The sequence below is a fragment of the Nothobranchius furzeri genome, chromosome 4 (genome assembly GCF_043380555.1).
Source record: "Nothobranchius furzeri strain GRZ-AD chromosome 4, NfurGRZ-RIMD1, whole genome shotgun sequence".
NCBI lineage: Eukaryota > Metazoa > Chordata > Actinopteri > Cyprinodontiformes > Nothobranchiidae > Nothobranchius > Nothobranchius furzeri.
Window position 1 is genome coordinate 76620302 of NC_091744.1, and position 16966 is coordinate 76637267.

Sequence of the window (16966 nt, forward strand, 5' to 3'; positions counted from 1 at the left end):
AAGCACCCACTAGTTAACTAGTAAGGTGCAAAAAAGCATCACTAGTTAACTAGTAAGGTGCAGATATGCTCACTAGTTAACTAGTGGGCCCCAAAACGCCAACTAGTTAACTAGTAGGGTGCGGATTTGCTCACTAGTTAACTAGTGAGGCGCAGATATGCTCACTAGTTAACTAGTGACGTGCGGATTTGCTTACTAGTTAACTAGTGAGGTGCGGATTTGCTCACTAGTTAACTAGTGAGGTGCGGATTTGCTCACTAGTTAACTAGTGAGGTGCGGATTTGCTCACTAGTTAACTAGTGAGGTGCAGATTTGCTCACTAGTTAACTAGTGAGGTGCGGATTTGCTCACTAGTTAACTAGTGAGGTGCAGATATGCTCACTAGTTAACTAGTGAGCATATCTGCACCTCACTAGTACCTCACTAGTTAACTAGTGAGCATATCTGCACCTCACTAGTTAACTAGTGAGGTGCGGATTTGCTCACTAGTTAACTAGTTACATCTAAAAACACATACAAGCTGACCATTTTTGTCCACTAGTTAACTAGTGGAACAATTGAAATTTCACCAGTTTACATGTGTGGCAGTGCAGCAGCTCACTAGTTAACTAGTGCCTGAAACACAAATTATGCATATTCTAATGAGAAGGCGGGCAGAAGACTCCTGTTGGGTATAAGAATCCCACCCAGTCTAAAACGTATGTGCTGTGGCCTCTCAATCACATACTGATGGGTGTCCCTGAGCGCCAAGGCTTGCACTCATTAGTCATGGTTTGACACCTACTGGTTGGTCGTTGCGGCGGGTTCGAATCCCGCAGATGGCATTCCGCAATTGCTGTAACATTATTTATTTTCTCTTTGTGTTGTAATGTTCAAAGTTTTATTGTTTTACTGCTTTTATTCCCCCCTCCCAAATCAAGTAAAGCACCTCGTTTGGTGTCGTGTAAGGGAGATCAGTTGGCGAGTTCAAGTCCCATTGGAATTTAGTGTGCCAGTAATTTTATTGTAGTTCATTTTTGTTTGGTAATGAAAGTTTGGTATTGAAAAAGGCTATCTCCATCCATCCATCCATCTTCCCAAGAAATAGATCAAATGACACTGAGGGAAAAAACTGTGGTTATTTTGGAGAGGGTGCTTGCTGCAAAACCACAAAGGCGGAGCTGCACCCCGCCCATTCACGCAAACTCAGCCTAGCCCACTGACTTCCGTTTTTGTTTTCAACTTTATCGCAAACTGACCTGACCCACATGAATTACGGCTGTTACTAGTTTACAGTCGTTAATGCTATGTTCTATGCTCCAATTAAACAAGATAAATATAACTTGCTACATGACAAAGTCTGAATATATCTCGAAATGAAAAGGTTTCTTTTAGCGAATATCTGCCTACAGCTGGTCTAATAAAAGTGGTGTACAACAGTACTTCAGTTTATTGAATGGCCTCTGGTAGTCTAGTGGTAAAATCGTCTGAGTTAGTTTTTGCTTTCCCCTCAGCTGATGCTGGTTCGATTCTCGGTGGGGTCATCAGCAGTCTATTTAGCCACATTCAATTTGTTCATATTTTAGTTGTAATGTTTATTTTCAGCAAAATATTTATGTCGCTAAAAGTTCTTTGAATTTGGTCGTTCCTAAACAGCATTTTAGTTGAAACTCTGCTCACAAATGGACTCACACTGGCTAAATAAACGAATAAATAAATAAATAAACACATTATATGTTAAACGGTATACCAGTAAATTGTTGTAAACATAGTACTGGCAAGTGTAGCTAGAAATGAAGAAAAGAGGTTGTAAACTACCTAAAACTTACACTATTGGGAGGCGAAACAGCATGTCAACCTGACTCCATAACCACTACACCACCACATCTGTTATAAATCAAGTGGCGTTACATGTAATTGTGCTGCCCAGTGTGTCTCTGAGATGGGATGTATGGTTTATTGGCGGTGTCTCAGTATAAGTCATTTCAGAAATAATTTGTCAGAAAATTCACAGAATATCCAGATTTGAGAACCAAGACCAGACCCGCTTCGGGGGAGGAGACCAAATTGAAGCTGAGATGGGAGGAAAATGCATGAATGAGGCTAAAAATGGCTTTGGCGTGTTTCTTATGAGGAAATGACAATATAACATGATTAAAAGTTCCAAAAGTTAGATTTTTAATTATATGGAACCTTTACAAAAACTGTTCAATTAACTTCTCAACTCCGTCCTCAATCTCGCATTTTTTAGCTACAACACCCTCTTTGGTTCCAGAATGCTATCAAGTCTGACAACTGGAAGGAATTAGACTGACTCTAATGGAATGGGCGGGGCTGATTCTGGAATGGGCGGGGCTGACTCTGGTGCAGCTCCGCCTTTGTGGTTCTGCAGCGAGCACCACTTGTTATTTTGAGCTAGTACCAGAAGACAGTGTAACCTTTTTTAGTTCTCTCCAGTCAAAACAAAACTTTAGACTTTTTTCTTTTTTAAATTTAACAGGGAACAGCAATCAATTGAACAGGGAACTTTAACCAGTAGTCACACAACAAAATAAAATCACACAAACAAAATAAAGTTACTCTCCTTTTCTCTTGGTGTCTGAAAAGGGCAGGGAAAACCATCAGACTCCAGTCACCCATCGAATGGACTCTTCACCCTCCTGCCCTCTGGGAAGCGCTACAGGAGCCTATGGACTAAGATTACCAGGTCCCGAAACAGTTTCTTCCCCACAGCTGTCAGACTCCTAAACTCTGCCTGCTGACATAACACCCCAAACCAGCAGCACCCTACATAAACTCTGTAGAAACAAGAAAGCCCTGCAAATCGATGCAGAGCGTCGCGGGATATGCCTGACTGGTCATATATATTACCTCTCATGACACTGACCTCTGACCCTATGAACTTGTGTATGTGATGAGTTTATTTACCTTTGATAGGGAGTTATGACCTCTGATTTTGTCAAAATCCTTCAACCCGTTCAGGAGATATTGCACACAAAAGCCAAATTTTCATATATACGGCCTCACACAACCTTGACCTTTGACCCTATGAGGTTTTGTACCTCATGAGTTTATTTACCTTAGATAGGGAGTTCTCACCTGCGATTTGGTCAAAGTATTTCAACCTGTTCAGAAGATATTGCACACAAAAACCAATTTTTCATATATACGGCCTCACACGACCTTTACCTTTGACCCTATGAGGTTGTGACCTGATCAGTTTATCTACCTTTGATAGGGAGCTATCACCTATGATTTGGTCAAAATCATTCAACCCGTTCAGGCAATTTTTGATATATATATGACCTCACACAACCTTGACCTTTGACCCTATGACATTGTGTTCCTAATCAGTTCATGTACCCTTCATAGTAATAAAATACACAGGCGAGGGTCCGACTCTCTGGAGGACGCCATGTTGGATTCTATGTTTATTTAGCTGTATTTATGGTTTTGCTGGTGGTTTTTGACTCCTTTGAAAACTGTGCAACAACACTCTTCTTCTTCCTTTTCTTGTGTGTTATTTGGCGGATGGCACTCAACATAAAAAGATGCATTTCTCAAACAATTAATGTATTGGAGCGTGAACCTGAGTCATTAATCTCATATCCTAATTTGAGAGTTACAGCTAGAGTCCAGAGGGTTTTGTTGGCTTTATAAGCATTAGTTAGTAAGGTCCTCACTTGAACAAAAAATACAGCTTGTTTGCAGTGACTTTGGTATTTACTACCCCCTATTGCCAGAAATCTACACACTTTCCCTTTAAGCGCGTTGTCTCTTTAAGACTGGTCCTGGGTGACATTGGAGTTTACAGCGAGGCCTTAGAAATTATCTGTCTGGATATTTATTGTGGAGATTAATGGACTAAAATGGGTTGCTGCACCGTGACTGTCTTCTCCTTTTTTTGGAGAGTAAAAACTATATTTTGGTTTTTAAATGCTGCCGCTGCACCGTGTTAAGAAATCATATTACTGGTTAGTTCGAAATGGGTTGAAATGTTCACATTTCTTCTTTGCTTTACATGCTGATCACTAAAGCGTGCTTTAATTAATATTGCGTTTTCGTAAAATGTAAGAGCAAACAAGGGGGATTTTAATTGACAAAAATAATAAAATCAGCACATTTCCAAGCCAACTGCGGTTAACATTGGCACGTCGGCTTGAAAAATATCTCCTTTTTGCCGTAAATAACACACATTTCATAGCTGTTGTGGGTTATGTATGTGTTCATCAGTGCTTGAGAACTGTAACTTTGGGGAGCGGGTCGTAATTGTGGGCTTTTAATGCGGTGCTGTCTGTGGCGAGGTGTTGGTAGGGTCTGATCGGAGCTGCAGCCAGAGCGTTTCTCCCAACCAGCGGCTGCTGGGAGCTGGTCCACGGTGAAGCAGCCCACGCAGCCGAACGAGGGCTTCCCGGCTAAGAGCTGACCGCAGCGGCCCCGACGACCGCGGGCCAGCGACCCGAGAAATAACATGGGGAGTCCTGCTGCTGCCTGCTGTTGTTTGTTTTCCGTAGTAAATACCTGAATATGCAGAGACTCAACAGGTCATTCAGTTGTATGGTATCATTCAGATGATCAAATGAAATGTTGCAACATTAATATCAGTTTACCTGATCTTGATCAATAATCGCATTGATGAATTGGTGCATGAATAACTACAGACCCTGCTTCCTGCAGCAGCTTTTTCTGCTCTAGATTTATGATCTGCTATTTGTATATTTCAACGAAAAAGACGGAAATGGCATTAATTATTTAGATTTATTTGTGGATTTTTTTTTTTTTGTCGATGTTAACCCTGTTGTGTCTCAGTTCATGAAGCTGTTTTCAATGTTTCCCGCGATGCGAGCAGCTGATTGTGCAGCAGATGGCCGCGGACATGATCAATTTCGAAGTGCTAGTTCTGGATCAAGAGAAAGCCTGCTGTGCTGTGCCGATGATTTTATTTTGCGAGGATGGATTGAGGAAGGGGGACACACATGCTTAAATATCGACTGTCGGCAATAATCAGATTCATACTCATAAAATACTTGTTTACATGTTTTGTGTGTGTGTGTGTGTGTGTAACTCTGCCCACTAATCCGTTACGTATTTTGTTTCTTGTTGACATAAATACAAAAATTATGCAAAAGAAAAGAAGTGAAATAATGTACAAAACTAAAGTGTATGAACCAGGATCGAACCCGCGACCTTCACCATTGCAGGCGAACGCGTTAGTCACTAGACCACCAGCATCAGGTTCTAAATCTCTTCGCAAATTTATACCTTTAAAACACTATTAAAATATATGAGTGCTGGCAGGCTTTACAGCAACGTATGTAAAATCGAGCCTTTTTTATTATTATAAACTTGTCGCTTCCGTACAAATGTGAAACAATATATCTGACGGAGATTTCTGCGGAGTTTCTGCACTTTCCTGTCAACAGAAACAGACATGCTGTTTGCCGCTGCCTTCCGCCTCCAGGCTTTTTCAGACTAATAACTGAAAACTAAAGACTGCACACGTTAACTGAACAAAGATTACAGCAATACACCACAACTTTCTCGCTACAAATATCGTCAAAACATATTTATGTGCTCAAACGATCTTAGTTTATCAAATTTTCTCTTAGAACAGCCTGAACAGAGTCCGCCATACTTTCTCTGTTTCTCAGTCCTAAATGGACCAATCACATTGCTGTTCTGCATTTCTTCATTTGCATGTAAAGGCCGGATTTGCTCACTAGCTAACTAGTGAGCTGTACAGCGGTCGAACTAGTTAACATGTTAAGCCGAATGCCAGCCAAGTGTGTATTTATTCAAATTCCACAAATTTACTAGTTTTAGGGGCATTTTTCTGCAGCTAGTTAACTAGTGACAGTGTTTTGTGTTCACTACTTAACATGTAAGGCTCAGTTTGCCCTCTATAAGCTAGTGAGAAAAAATTATAATGCAGATATGCTCACTAGTTAACTAGTGAGTGCTTCCTGTCCCATTACAAGTGAACTAGAAAGGCCAAATATGTCAACTAGTTAACTAGTGAAGGTAAATTTGTCACTAGTTAACTAGTAAGAACACATTTTTACATAACAAGTAAACTAGATTGCTCAAAAAACAGCAACTAGTGTGCGTCTTGTGCGCACTAGTTAACTAGTGAGCATATCTGCACCTCACTAGTTAACTAGTGAGCATATCTGCACCTCACTAGTTAACTAGTGAGCAAATCCGCACCTCACTAGTTAACTAGTGAGCAAATCCGCACCTCACTAGTTAACTAGTGAGCAAATCCGCACCTCACTAGTTAACTAGTGAGCAAATCCGCACTTCACTAGTTAACTAGTGAGCAAATCCGCGCCTCACTAGTTAGCTAGTAAGCAAATCCGCACTTCACTAGTTAACTAGTGAGCATATCTGTGCCTCACTAGTTAACTAGTGAGCAAATCCGCACCCTACTAGTTAACTAGTTGGCGTTTTGGGGCCCACTAGTTAACTAGTGAGCATATCTGCACTTTACAAGTTAACTAGTGATGCTTTTTTGCACCTTACTAGTTAACTAGTGGGTGCTTTAGGGCACACTAGTTAACTAGTGAGCAAATCTGCACCTCACTAGTTAACTAGTGAGCAAATCCGCACATCACTAGTTAACTAGTGAGCATATCTGTGTCTCACTAGTTAACTAGTGAGCAAATCCGCACCCTACTAGTTAACTTGTTGACATTTTGGGGCCCACTAGTTAACTAGTGAGCATATCTGCACCTTACTAGTTAACTAGTGATGCTTTTTTGCACCTTACTAGTTAACTAGTGGGCGCTTTAGGGCGCACTAGTTAACTAGTGAGCAAATCTGCACCTCACTAGTTAACTAGTGAGCATATCCGCACCTTACTAGTTAACTTGTGGGCGATTTGGGGCCCACTAGTGAACTAGTGACACTTATTTTGCACCTCACTAGTTAACTAGTGGACATTTGTACCCTCTCTAGTTAACTAGTGAGCAGTTCTGCCTTCACAAGTTTACATGTAAGTGTCACACTGAAGCCACTACTAGTTCACTAGCTGAGGTTCCTCTGGCAAGCATGTTAACTTGTGTGCCGCATGCAAATGTTTGGGGTGGGATTTTACGAAATTCCGCACTGTGATTGGTTGTCATATTTTATTTTGACACAGGGAGCCAATAGAGAGTCTTAATTTGAGAAATTCTCCGCCTCCTAATTAGAATTCTGCGCAACTAGCTAGCTAGTGTGAATGTAGACTTGAACTAGTTTACTAGTATACATTTATGTCCTCACTAGTTAACTAGTTTGGACAATGGATGCATCAACTAGGTAACTAGTGAGCCTGCTGCCATCAACTAGCTAGCTAGTGAGCCATTAATGGTTCACTAGTTAACTAGTGGCACTGACCTACTCCAACTAGTTAACTAGTTAGGAGTTAAGCCTTCACTAGTTAACTAGTGTGCACATTTTGGCCATCAATAGTTAACTAGTGAGACACAAAAAACCTTCAACTAGCTGACTGGTATGCACTTTGGCCTTTACTAGTTAACTAGTGAGCCATTTATGTGACAACTAGTTAACTAGTGAAGCCAAAATGTGTTCACTAGTTAACTAGTGCACATTTATGTCTACCACAAGTTAACTAGTGTGCACATTTTGGCCATCACTAGTTAACTAGTGAGACACAAAAACCTTCAACTAGCTGACTGGTATGCATTTTGGTCTTTACTAGTTAACTAGTGAGCCATTTATGTGTCAACTAGTTAACTAGTGAAGCCAAAATATGTTCACTAGTTAACTAGTGCGCATTTATGTCTACCACAAGTTAACTAGTGTGCACATTTTGACCGTCACTAGTTAACTAGTGAGACAAATACCTTCAAGTAGCTGACTGGTATGCATTTCTGCTTTTACTAGTTAACTAGTGAGCAGTTTTTGTGTCAACTAGTTAACTACTGAAGCCTAAATGTGTTCACTAGTTAACTAGTGCGCATTTCTGCTGTCACTAGTTAACTAGTGGGCACATTTTCACCCTCGATATTTAACTAGTTGACACAAACATGTCTAACTAGTTAACTAGTGGACAGAAATGGCTTACATGTTCATGACAATTCTGGCTGATATCCTGATATCAGAATAAATGCTCATTTGGCTTGCCATACACAACACACACATACTACCAGGTCACAAAATCATCCAGCGTCACTCCTGATTTTCTCTCCTTTTTCTGTGTTCCTGTCATATTGTGTCTCCATGCTTGGTTGCTCTGCTGTCTTTTTGGTATTTTTGGAGAAAATGCAAAATACTTGTCAGGCAGGAGGGAAAAACGGCAACAAATGTTTAAATGCATGCTTTTTTGGATTATTCTACCTCCATTTACTGTTTTGAGTTTGATCTGTTACAGAAAACTGATAAAGTTGAAAAATCATTAAAAATATTAAGTTACAATTCCAAGATTTTAAACTGATATTATAGCTTGTTGCAAATCCGCCTCAAGCTTTACAAAAAACTGCAAAAGATTGTTTACTTTCTTATGATATTTTAAGTAGATTGAAGCATTTAATGTTTAAAAAAGTGACTAAAAATCTAACTTTTTTTTTCCTTTCCTCCTTAAACTTGGTGGCGAGTTGTTTAACTACAACATTTATTCTTTTTTTTTTTGTAAAACCACCAGCAAAGAGCTGCTAAAAATCCCCACCTTGACTAAAAGCACATCTGCACCATCTGCAAATAAAATAAAGCACTGGATAGTTTGCATTTATCATTTATGTACAAAAGTAAAAGACCAGCACTGTGCGTGCGTGTGTGTGTGTGTGTGTGTGTGTGTGTGTGTGTGTGTGTGTGTGTGTGTGTGTGTGTGTGTGTGTGTGTGTGTGTGTGTGTGTGTGTGTGTGTGTCAGGAATTACGTTTAGCACAAAAAGAGTCATTGCTTTTGTGAGCCCATAATTCACATTCAGTTCACTCGATGCCGAAGGAAAACAGCCCGAGGAAGATTGTGGAGAAGGGCCGATTCCAGACCTTGGGGGACCTGCGGAAGCAGTGGACTGAGTCTCGAGTAGAGACATCCAGAGCCACTGTGTACAGGTGTGTGCAGGAAATGGGCTACAGGTGCCGCATTCCCCAGGTCAAGCCACTTTTGAACCAGAAACAGCGGCAGAAGCGCCTGACCTGGGCTACAGAGAAGCAGCACTGGACTGTTGCTCAGTGGTCCAAAGTACTTTTTTCGGATTAAAGCAAATTGTGCATGTCATTCGGAAATCAAGATGTCAGAGTCTGGAGGAAGACTGGACAGAGGGAAATACTAAAATGCCTGAAGTCCAGTGTCAATTATCCACAGTCAGTGATGGTCTGGGGTGCCATGTCAGCTGCTGGTGTTGGTCCACTGTGTTTTATCAAGGGCAGGGTCAATGCAGCTAGCTATCAGGAGATTTTGGAGCACTTCATTCTTACATCTGCTGAAAAGCTTTATGGAGATGAAGATTTCATTTTTCAGCACGACCTGGCACCTGCTCACAGTGCCAAAACCACTGGTAAATGGTTTACTGAACATGGTATTACTGTGCTCAATTGGCCTGCCAACTCTCCTGACCTGAACCCCGTAGACCATCTGTGGGATATTGTGAAGAGAAAGTTGAGAGACGCAAGACCCAACGCTCTGGATGAGCTTAAGGCCGCTATCGAAGCATCCTGGGCCTCCATAACACCTCAGCACTGCCACAGGCTGATTGCCTCCATGCCACGCCGCATTGAAGCAGTCATTTCTGCAAAAGGATTCCGGACCAAGTATTGAGTGCTCAACTGCATTTCTTTTTCCCTGTTCACAAAAACACCAACCCACAAAGCCATAGACATAGTAGTTAACAGAATCAGACAGGACAAAACTTTACACAAAAGAACAAACCTCTCAGCAGATGACATAGCACAACTGATAGGACTGGTAGCTAACTCCACTTACTTCACATACACACAATATACAAACAACTGGAAGGCTTCACCATGGGTAACCCGTTATCAGCCACCCTGTGCAAGTTTTCATGGAAGACATCTCTGTTTATCCTCCACACAGGAAATTTCTCAGGTTTGCCTATCAGGGCACAGCCTACGAGTTTCAAACCATCCCGTTCGGGCTGTCATTAGCATCGAAGGTGTTCACCAAGTGTGTGGAGGCGGCGCTGTCCTCACTGAGGACTCGCAGGATCAGAATTTTCTCTTACATAGACGATTATCTGATTTGCGCTCCCTCCCGGGAGCAAGCAGCCAGCAATGCACTGGTGGTGTTGAGCCATCTGACCGACCTGGGGTTCAAAATAAACTGGACAAAGAGCAGTTTATTCCCCAGACAGTGCATAGAATATCTGGGTCTTCGGATAGACTATCTCTCATCGCGTTTCGCTGTCAGAAGAGAAGATCGCATCCTTCATACAGTGTGTTGCACATTTTCAGTGAGGAAACCGTGCGTCGTACACTTTGCCTGCGCCTTCTCAGCCTCATGGCGTCAATGATTTCTGTGGTGCAACTGGGGCTTCTTATGATGAGAGATGCTCAGCAGTGGGTGAGGTTGTGCTCCCGCCGTCATTTCCACCACAGAGTGAAAATAACTCAGGCGTGCATGTCGGCTCTCCAGCCTTGGAGAGACCGAACAGTTCTCACAACTGGGGTTCTGTTGGGGGCGGTGGTGTCCAGAGTTACCATGACGACGGACGCGTCCCTTACAGGTTGGGGGGCCACCTTGATGGGGAGAGCAGTGAACAGCGTTTGGTCACGCAGTTTGAAACGGGTTCACATAAATGTGCTGGAACTCCTAGCAGTGTTTCAAGCTTTAAAGCACTTCCTGCCCTACTTAAGAGACCATCATGTCTTAAGCCAGGTTTATGCTTCTCCGTCAGCTCCGCAAGGGACAGACACGCACGGATTGACAGAAGCGTTTTGCTCTCATACTTCTCTGTCTCCTGGAGAGTGTTGCAAAGCAATTGCCCGGCAGGTCAACAGAGGGCGAAGCGCTGTTCTGTGGTATCCTGTTATGTATCCGGTCCAAGATAATGTGTTTATATTGTGTTTTTTGTGTATAAAAGAGACTTTTAACACAGACATATTTGTCTCTCATTCTCCCACCTCTTCATGCGCTCCCCACCTCTAAACCCACGTTTCCTGTCATTTCCGTCCACAAATAATACGCTTGCTGCGCATCTTTTCACTCTTCCAGTCACGGGAGAATTAAACGTTCATGTTTTTAGTTTTTCCGCAAGGTATTCTTCAAGCTTCTCCATGTCTGCCGCTAGTTATCCTCGGCTCTCTTTGCAATGGCGGCGTCCTGACCAATCACAAGCTTGTGTAATCCGTCTCGTTCGACGGATGTTTAAAAAAGTGGGCTCGACTCCGTACGTACTTGCGTGCCTGCCGGAGCCCTACGCAAGGACGGATAATGGCATTGCGTGTCTCCGCACTGACGCAGACGGAGAAGCATAAATCAGGCTTTAGTGAAGACAGACAACACCACAGTGGTAGCTTATATCAACCGTCAGGGCGGGGCACGCTCCCTACAGCTTCACTCACTAGCTAAGGAAATAATTGTGTGGTGCAGCTCCACACTCCTCTCAGTCCGCGCAACACATGTGGCGGGCAGCTTGAACAGAGGGGCAGACCTTCTGTCCAGAGGAAATCCTCTGTACAGAGAATGGAAACTCCACTCCCAAATATGGCAGAAATTTGGTCAGGCTACCATAGATCTCTTCGCCTCATGAAGAAGCGCCCACTACCCACTCTTCTTCTCCCTGACAGACGCGGACGCGCCTCTGGGAGTCGACGCATTGGCTCACCAGTGGCCGAGAGTGCTGCTGTACGCGTTTCCTCCTCTCAGTCTGATTTCCTCCATTCTAATAAGAGTAAGGGAACAGGGCCTGTCTTTGATCTTGGTGGCTCAGGGATCCGCAGGGATCTCCTGTCCCAAGCCAGGGGAGAGATTTATCACCCTCACCCAGACCGCTTGTCTCTGTGGGCCTGGCCCGTGAGAGGTGGAATCTGAGCGTGGCAGGGTGGCAGGCCTGCCCCCAAGTGTCATTGACACCAGTCAAAACGCTAGGGCCCCCTCAACTCGCTCTCTTTACAGCTGTAATGGAGGGTTTTTGAGGTGTGGTGTGAAGAAAAACACGTTATCCCATTTCAGTGTTCGGTGGTGGATGTACTCTGTTTTTTGCAGAGTCTGATGGACAAGGGTAACGCTTTCTCCACTATTAAAGTTCATCTGGCTGCAATTTCTGCATGCCATGTGGGGTTTGGTGACAAACCAGTGGGGCAACAACCATTAGTGAGTTGCTTCATGAAGGGTGCTTGCCGTAAGCTACCAGTCTTTAGGCCACTGGTATCACTGTGAGACCTCTCTTGTTCTGGAGGCCCTCTGCCATCATCCTTTTGAACCTGTAGATGGGGCTGGATTGAAATTTCTCTCTTTAAAAACTGCACTGCTCTTAGCTTTAACTACAGCAAAGAGAGTGAGTGACCTTCAGGCATGGTCAGTCAGTCCCTCTTGTTTACGGTGGGCCCCTGGCTACACTAAAGCCGGGCGTACACTGTGAGACTTTTTCACTTTTTTGAGCCGATTTTCCACTCGTGCGAGAATCCACAAGATCGGGGCGAGTTTTGCGCCGAGCGTGGTGTAGTGTACAGGGGGTTACGAGAGGCGATTAACACCACGTGACCAGCTACCGATCAGCAGTCGTGAGCTTGCACAAACTTCTGGTGTGTTTAATATTTTGCTCGTCCCTCGTGGTGGTATCGCACTGTTGAAGCGGCGCTGCGAGCAGCTGCGACCCAAAAAGTATCAGAACCGCTCATGGCGCAATCCTGCATCAACACCGCTCGCCCGCTATTTCCCTAATAACACACGCTGTTCGTTTTTGTTTCTACACGTTTTTTTTACTCACAAAGATTGTCAAGAAAGCGTGTTTGTCGTGTTCATGTCAAATTAAACTGATCACAAAACACAGATTTACTTTCTTTATTTCGTTTTCCTCATGCAACTCCCATAAATCCCTGTATGTCCTCCTGCAGCACTCCCGAAGGACAACAGGCAAAACAAGACAAAAAAGCCTGACGTGTTGTGTAAAGACGGCTATTTTTAGCATATTTTTAGGTCTGACGTGTTGCTACCAGACGTACAGTGTGAGCAGTCAGGTCGCATCCGAGAACTGGGTCGTACAGTGTGAGCACATGACTTGTGAGATCTGCCTTGCGAGGAAGTCGTACAGTTTGAGCTGAAGCTGAGTGCTACAAGTGAAAAAGTCGCACAGTGTACGTCCGGCTTAAGGTGTGTCTGCAGCCCAATCCAGCTTTTGTGCCTAAAGTAATGGAGTTGTCTTATAGCTGCTCCCCTGTGGAGCTGCTGGCTTTTCACCCACCTCTTTTTTCCTCAGCAGAAGAGCAGAAGCTTAATTGTCTCTGCCTTGTTCAAGCTTTAAGGGCTTATATGGGCAAGACTGCTGGTCTCACAAAATCAGACCAGTTGTTTGTTTCTTGGGCCACAGCCCATAAAGGCAAACCTGTGTCTCGCTGGAGTCTGGCACAGTGGATTGTAGAAGCAATCAGCCTTTCATATAGGTGTAAGGGTGCTGAACACCCTCTGGGGATGAGGGCTCATTCTACAAGGAGCATGGCCACATCTTGGGCCCTGTTTCGTGGGTTTGTCAGTCCAGGATATTTGTGCAGTAGCTAGCTGGGCCATGCCGCTAACTTTTGTGCGGTTTTACAGGCTGGATGTGTCTCAACCTTCACTGGCGCATTCAGTGCTGGAGGCAGGATGCACAGCATCTGCTTAGTGGTTAAGCAGAATTTTGCTGCAGCTCGCTTCAGGGTTGACGTGCAGTCCGGGAGTGGGCCATATCTCCCATAGTGCAACACCGAACAAAGTTAGAAAAAGAACGTAGGGTTACGTTATGTAAACCCCGGTTCTTTGATAACAGAGTGAGGTGTTTCACCAACAATTCCCATCTTGCATTGACGGTAATAAATCGTCCGAATGAGTAGGAGGGGTTGGTTGGCCGTGTATATACTGGGTGGGCGGAGCCTGGGCACGGCGCAACCGGTCTGTCAGGGACAGACGTGATGCCATTGGAGATTCCGTAGTTGGTAACGCCAGGGCGATCCCCATAGTGAAACACCTCACTCTGTTCTCAAAGAACCGGGGTTTACATGACGTAACCCTACAATTTCTAAAGATGTTTATTCTCATCTAATTTTCATTCATTAAAAGTGTCACAGCAAAACCACAAGAGTGGAAACCCAAATCAATAGGACCACTGGGTTCATCATCATATAAACTGAAAACATTATTTGGCATTGTCAGTGGACTCCGTAGTGTAGAAGATTGATTTGCAGTCACAACAGCTTGGCTCCTCCCCTTTCATTCTGATCAACCAGTAGTTGTTGACGCTCAACCAGCATTTTGATGTTAGTCACTCACTCACGGACACCTGGCACCACTTAGAGCTCAAACCAAGAGTGTGTATCAATCAGGAATCATCACAGGGGATTTTACAGCGGGTACTACCCACATTTTTAGCCGTGCTATTCATTGATTGTGTTCTTTTTGTGAGTTAATGCATTTGTGACCAAAGCATGTAAGCTGGATGACCTGCTGCAGATACATTTAACTTTACTCAAAAGTTCTTAATAGTGCTTCTAACTAAGCCAAGTAAAGATAGAGGAGGAAGCTTTAACATAAGGCTTTTATTCCTCCGTGTGAAAACTTTGTTTTAATCTAACTTTGAGTTACATGGTGACAGATGGACGACTCATTCACTAAGTACTTTATTGAAAGTACCAATTCTTGTGAAGACATTCTTAAAGAGCTCCTCTTGATGGATCTGAGGAAGCAACCATCTGGTGTATCAGCGTATAGACATAGCTGTAGATGTCTGATTTCTACTCTAGTGAACACTTGAGTCATGTACTCATGCATGTGGGGAGTAAAAGCCTCCTAAAGCTATGAAACTGACTTGACTGCCATAAAATACACTATTGACTGTGAATGAAAACAGAATATGACCGGTACAGACTGTTAGAAAGACATCACAGGACCTGTCCCAAGAGCTACTTCAGTGGGACACTCCGCTTGTGCCTTCTTATGGTGTCTGTCTTGCAGCGGAATAAATGTGTCAATAGGATATTTGGGCAGATGTCACCGGTACTTACTGCACAGATTTGGAGGACTGGGACCTGAACTTGGTAAACTCGCCTGGAGCAGTCCACTCTGTACCCAGCTGCAACAAACAAAACAGGAGACACAGGTTATGTGCGTGAGTGAGCAGGGCTTTGGAACAGCATTGGCCACTGTGAGGCACAATTTGCAACTAAAAAAATAAGCTTTAAAGAATAATTCTGAGGGGAAAAAATATATTGTTTGTGCTCGAGAGCATCAAGTCTCAGGTCTAAACCTCTGGGGGATTTTGTTTGGAACATCTGATTAAATCTGTGAAACATTTTAACGAACAAAGGTTAGAGATCTTTAACCACATGCAACTTTAACCCGAAATAGCACTGCACACAGGCTTTGCATAAATCAGAAGGTGGTTTTGTCAGTTGCTGCTATAGATGTGTGTGCTAGTGGGAGCTGCAAAGCAAAACTGTGTGCTTTCTTTTTCATAAAAACATGCTTTATGGGTTATTGTGTGTTTATATGGTGACTCAAAGATCTGAAAACGGCACACTCAGAGGGTTGAGTGGACTCAAGTGACTCAGTCATCCACCAGAAACAGGAGTGGTGGAGCTCTATACCATGGAGATTTAGGCCATGCACACAAGTAGCCAGGTTTTGGTATCCAGTGCAAAGTGACGCTCAGTCATACCAAGCTTTTAAGTGGCAGCAGTTCCCCTAATCGTCTCTGTCTTCACCCAAAAACATTCATTGAACACCGAATAACTAGGAAATAACCTTCCTTAGTGTCGTCATTTGTCTGTGGTCTTTTACACAGAGCAGGAATTGAGCTTGTAAAAACTAACAAGCGAGTAAATGTAAACTCAGGTCACATGGGATGTCAGAGTATTTTCATCACGGACAGTGATGTTGTAAAACATAAAACTACAGTTATTTACATCCAAATGCTCCACTTTGGTCAGAGTTTTGGAAAGAAACACTTTTGGGGCCCAAAATGTAGAAAGATAACTTTATTTAGGATTCCCGCTACATGGACAGAACAAGATACAACAATCAAAATACACATAATCAGTAATTTTATTACAATCAATTGGATGAGATATCGACAGCCTGAGGTCCTTGCCTCAAAGAGTCTTTCAAAGCAAGAACTTTATTGCAACTTGTTGTTAGCCTCAAGGGCAACATGCTGATTATCACTTGTAAGTCGCTTTGGACAAAAGCGTCTGCTAAACACATAAACATAAACATAAACAAACTTTAATTTGAACCAAAATAGCCTGGCGCCTTAAGTCAGACCAGCCATGGCATATAGCAGATAATGGAGTGAGTATTTTAAAAATCCTAAGGAAACTCAGAGTGTGTAAGAAAAGATGCGTATAGATCAGATCACCATAGCCACGCACTGATGGGATTCACAGCTGAGTGGGAGAATCCGCTCCTCCCAATGTTCATGATTCTTGACTGGAAAAAGGTAGAATGCTCTATCTGGGTTTAGAATGAGTTTCACTCTTGGTTTTACTTTCTCATACGAAACAATGACATCGGAGCGGCTTAAAAGTTCTTCCTCCATGGGGTCATGGAAATAAAGTGAGGAACTCAGATTAGAGCCACTGTTCCTCCACTTCACAGTGGAGATTACTCTGGAATCCGACTGAGAAGCCTCTGGGTCTCCTTCCTTTGGAGGTTGTCCAGGCTTGTCCCACTGGGAGCCGGGCCCGGATGTAGGCATGGGCAAGGAGGGGCAATGCCCCCTAAAAATGGTGACTGAAGTGAACCGAGTCGACAATGCGCAGGTTTCTGGTTTCTAAACCAAGCAACAGTGCTAAGGCACTAGCGGCAGAAGCCGGCTCGTCGGCTGCTGCTTCTCA

General features: G+C 43.5%; 1 protein-coding gene across 2 annotated transcripts in view; it reads right to left on the reverse strand.

Annotated features, from left to right (window-relative positions):
- The window catches only part of b4galnt4a (beta-1,4-N-acetyl-galactosaminyl transferase 4a), a 249931-nt gene that overhangs the window by 48729 nt on the left and 184236 nt on the right, over positions 1-16966 (reverse strand). For both annotated transcript variants that reach the window (XM_054733237.2, XM_054733236.2), the window contains exon 7: positions 15137-15204. In XM_054733237.2, coding sequence (XP_054589212.2) covers positions 15137-15204 — 68 coding nt within the window. The remainder of the gene's footprint in view (positions 1-15136; positions 15205-16966) is intronic.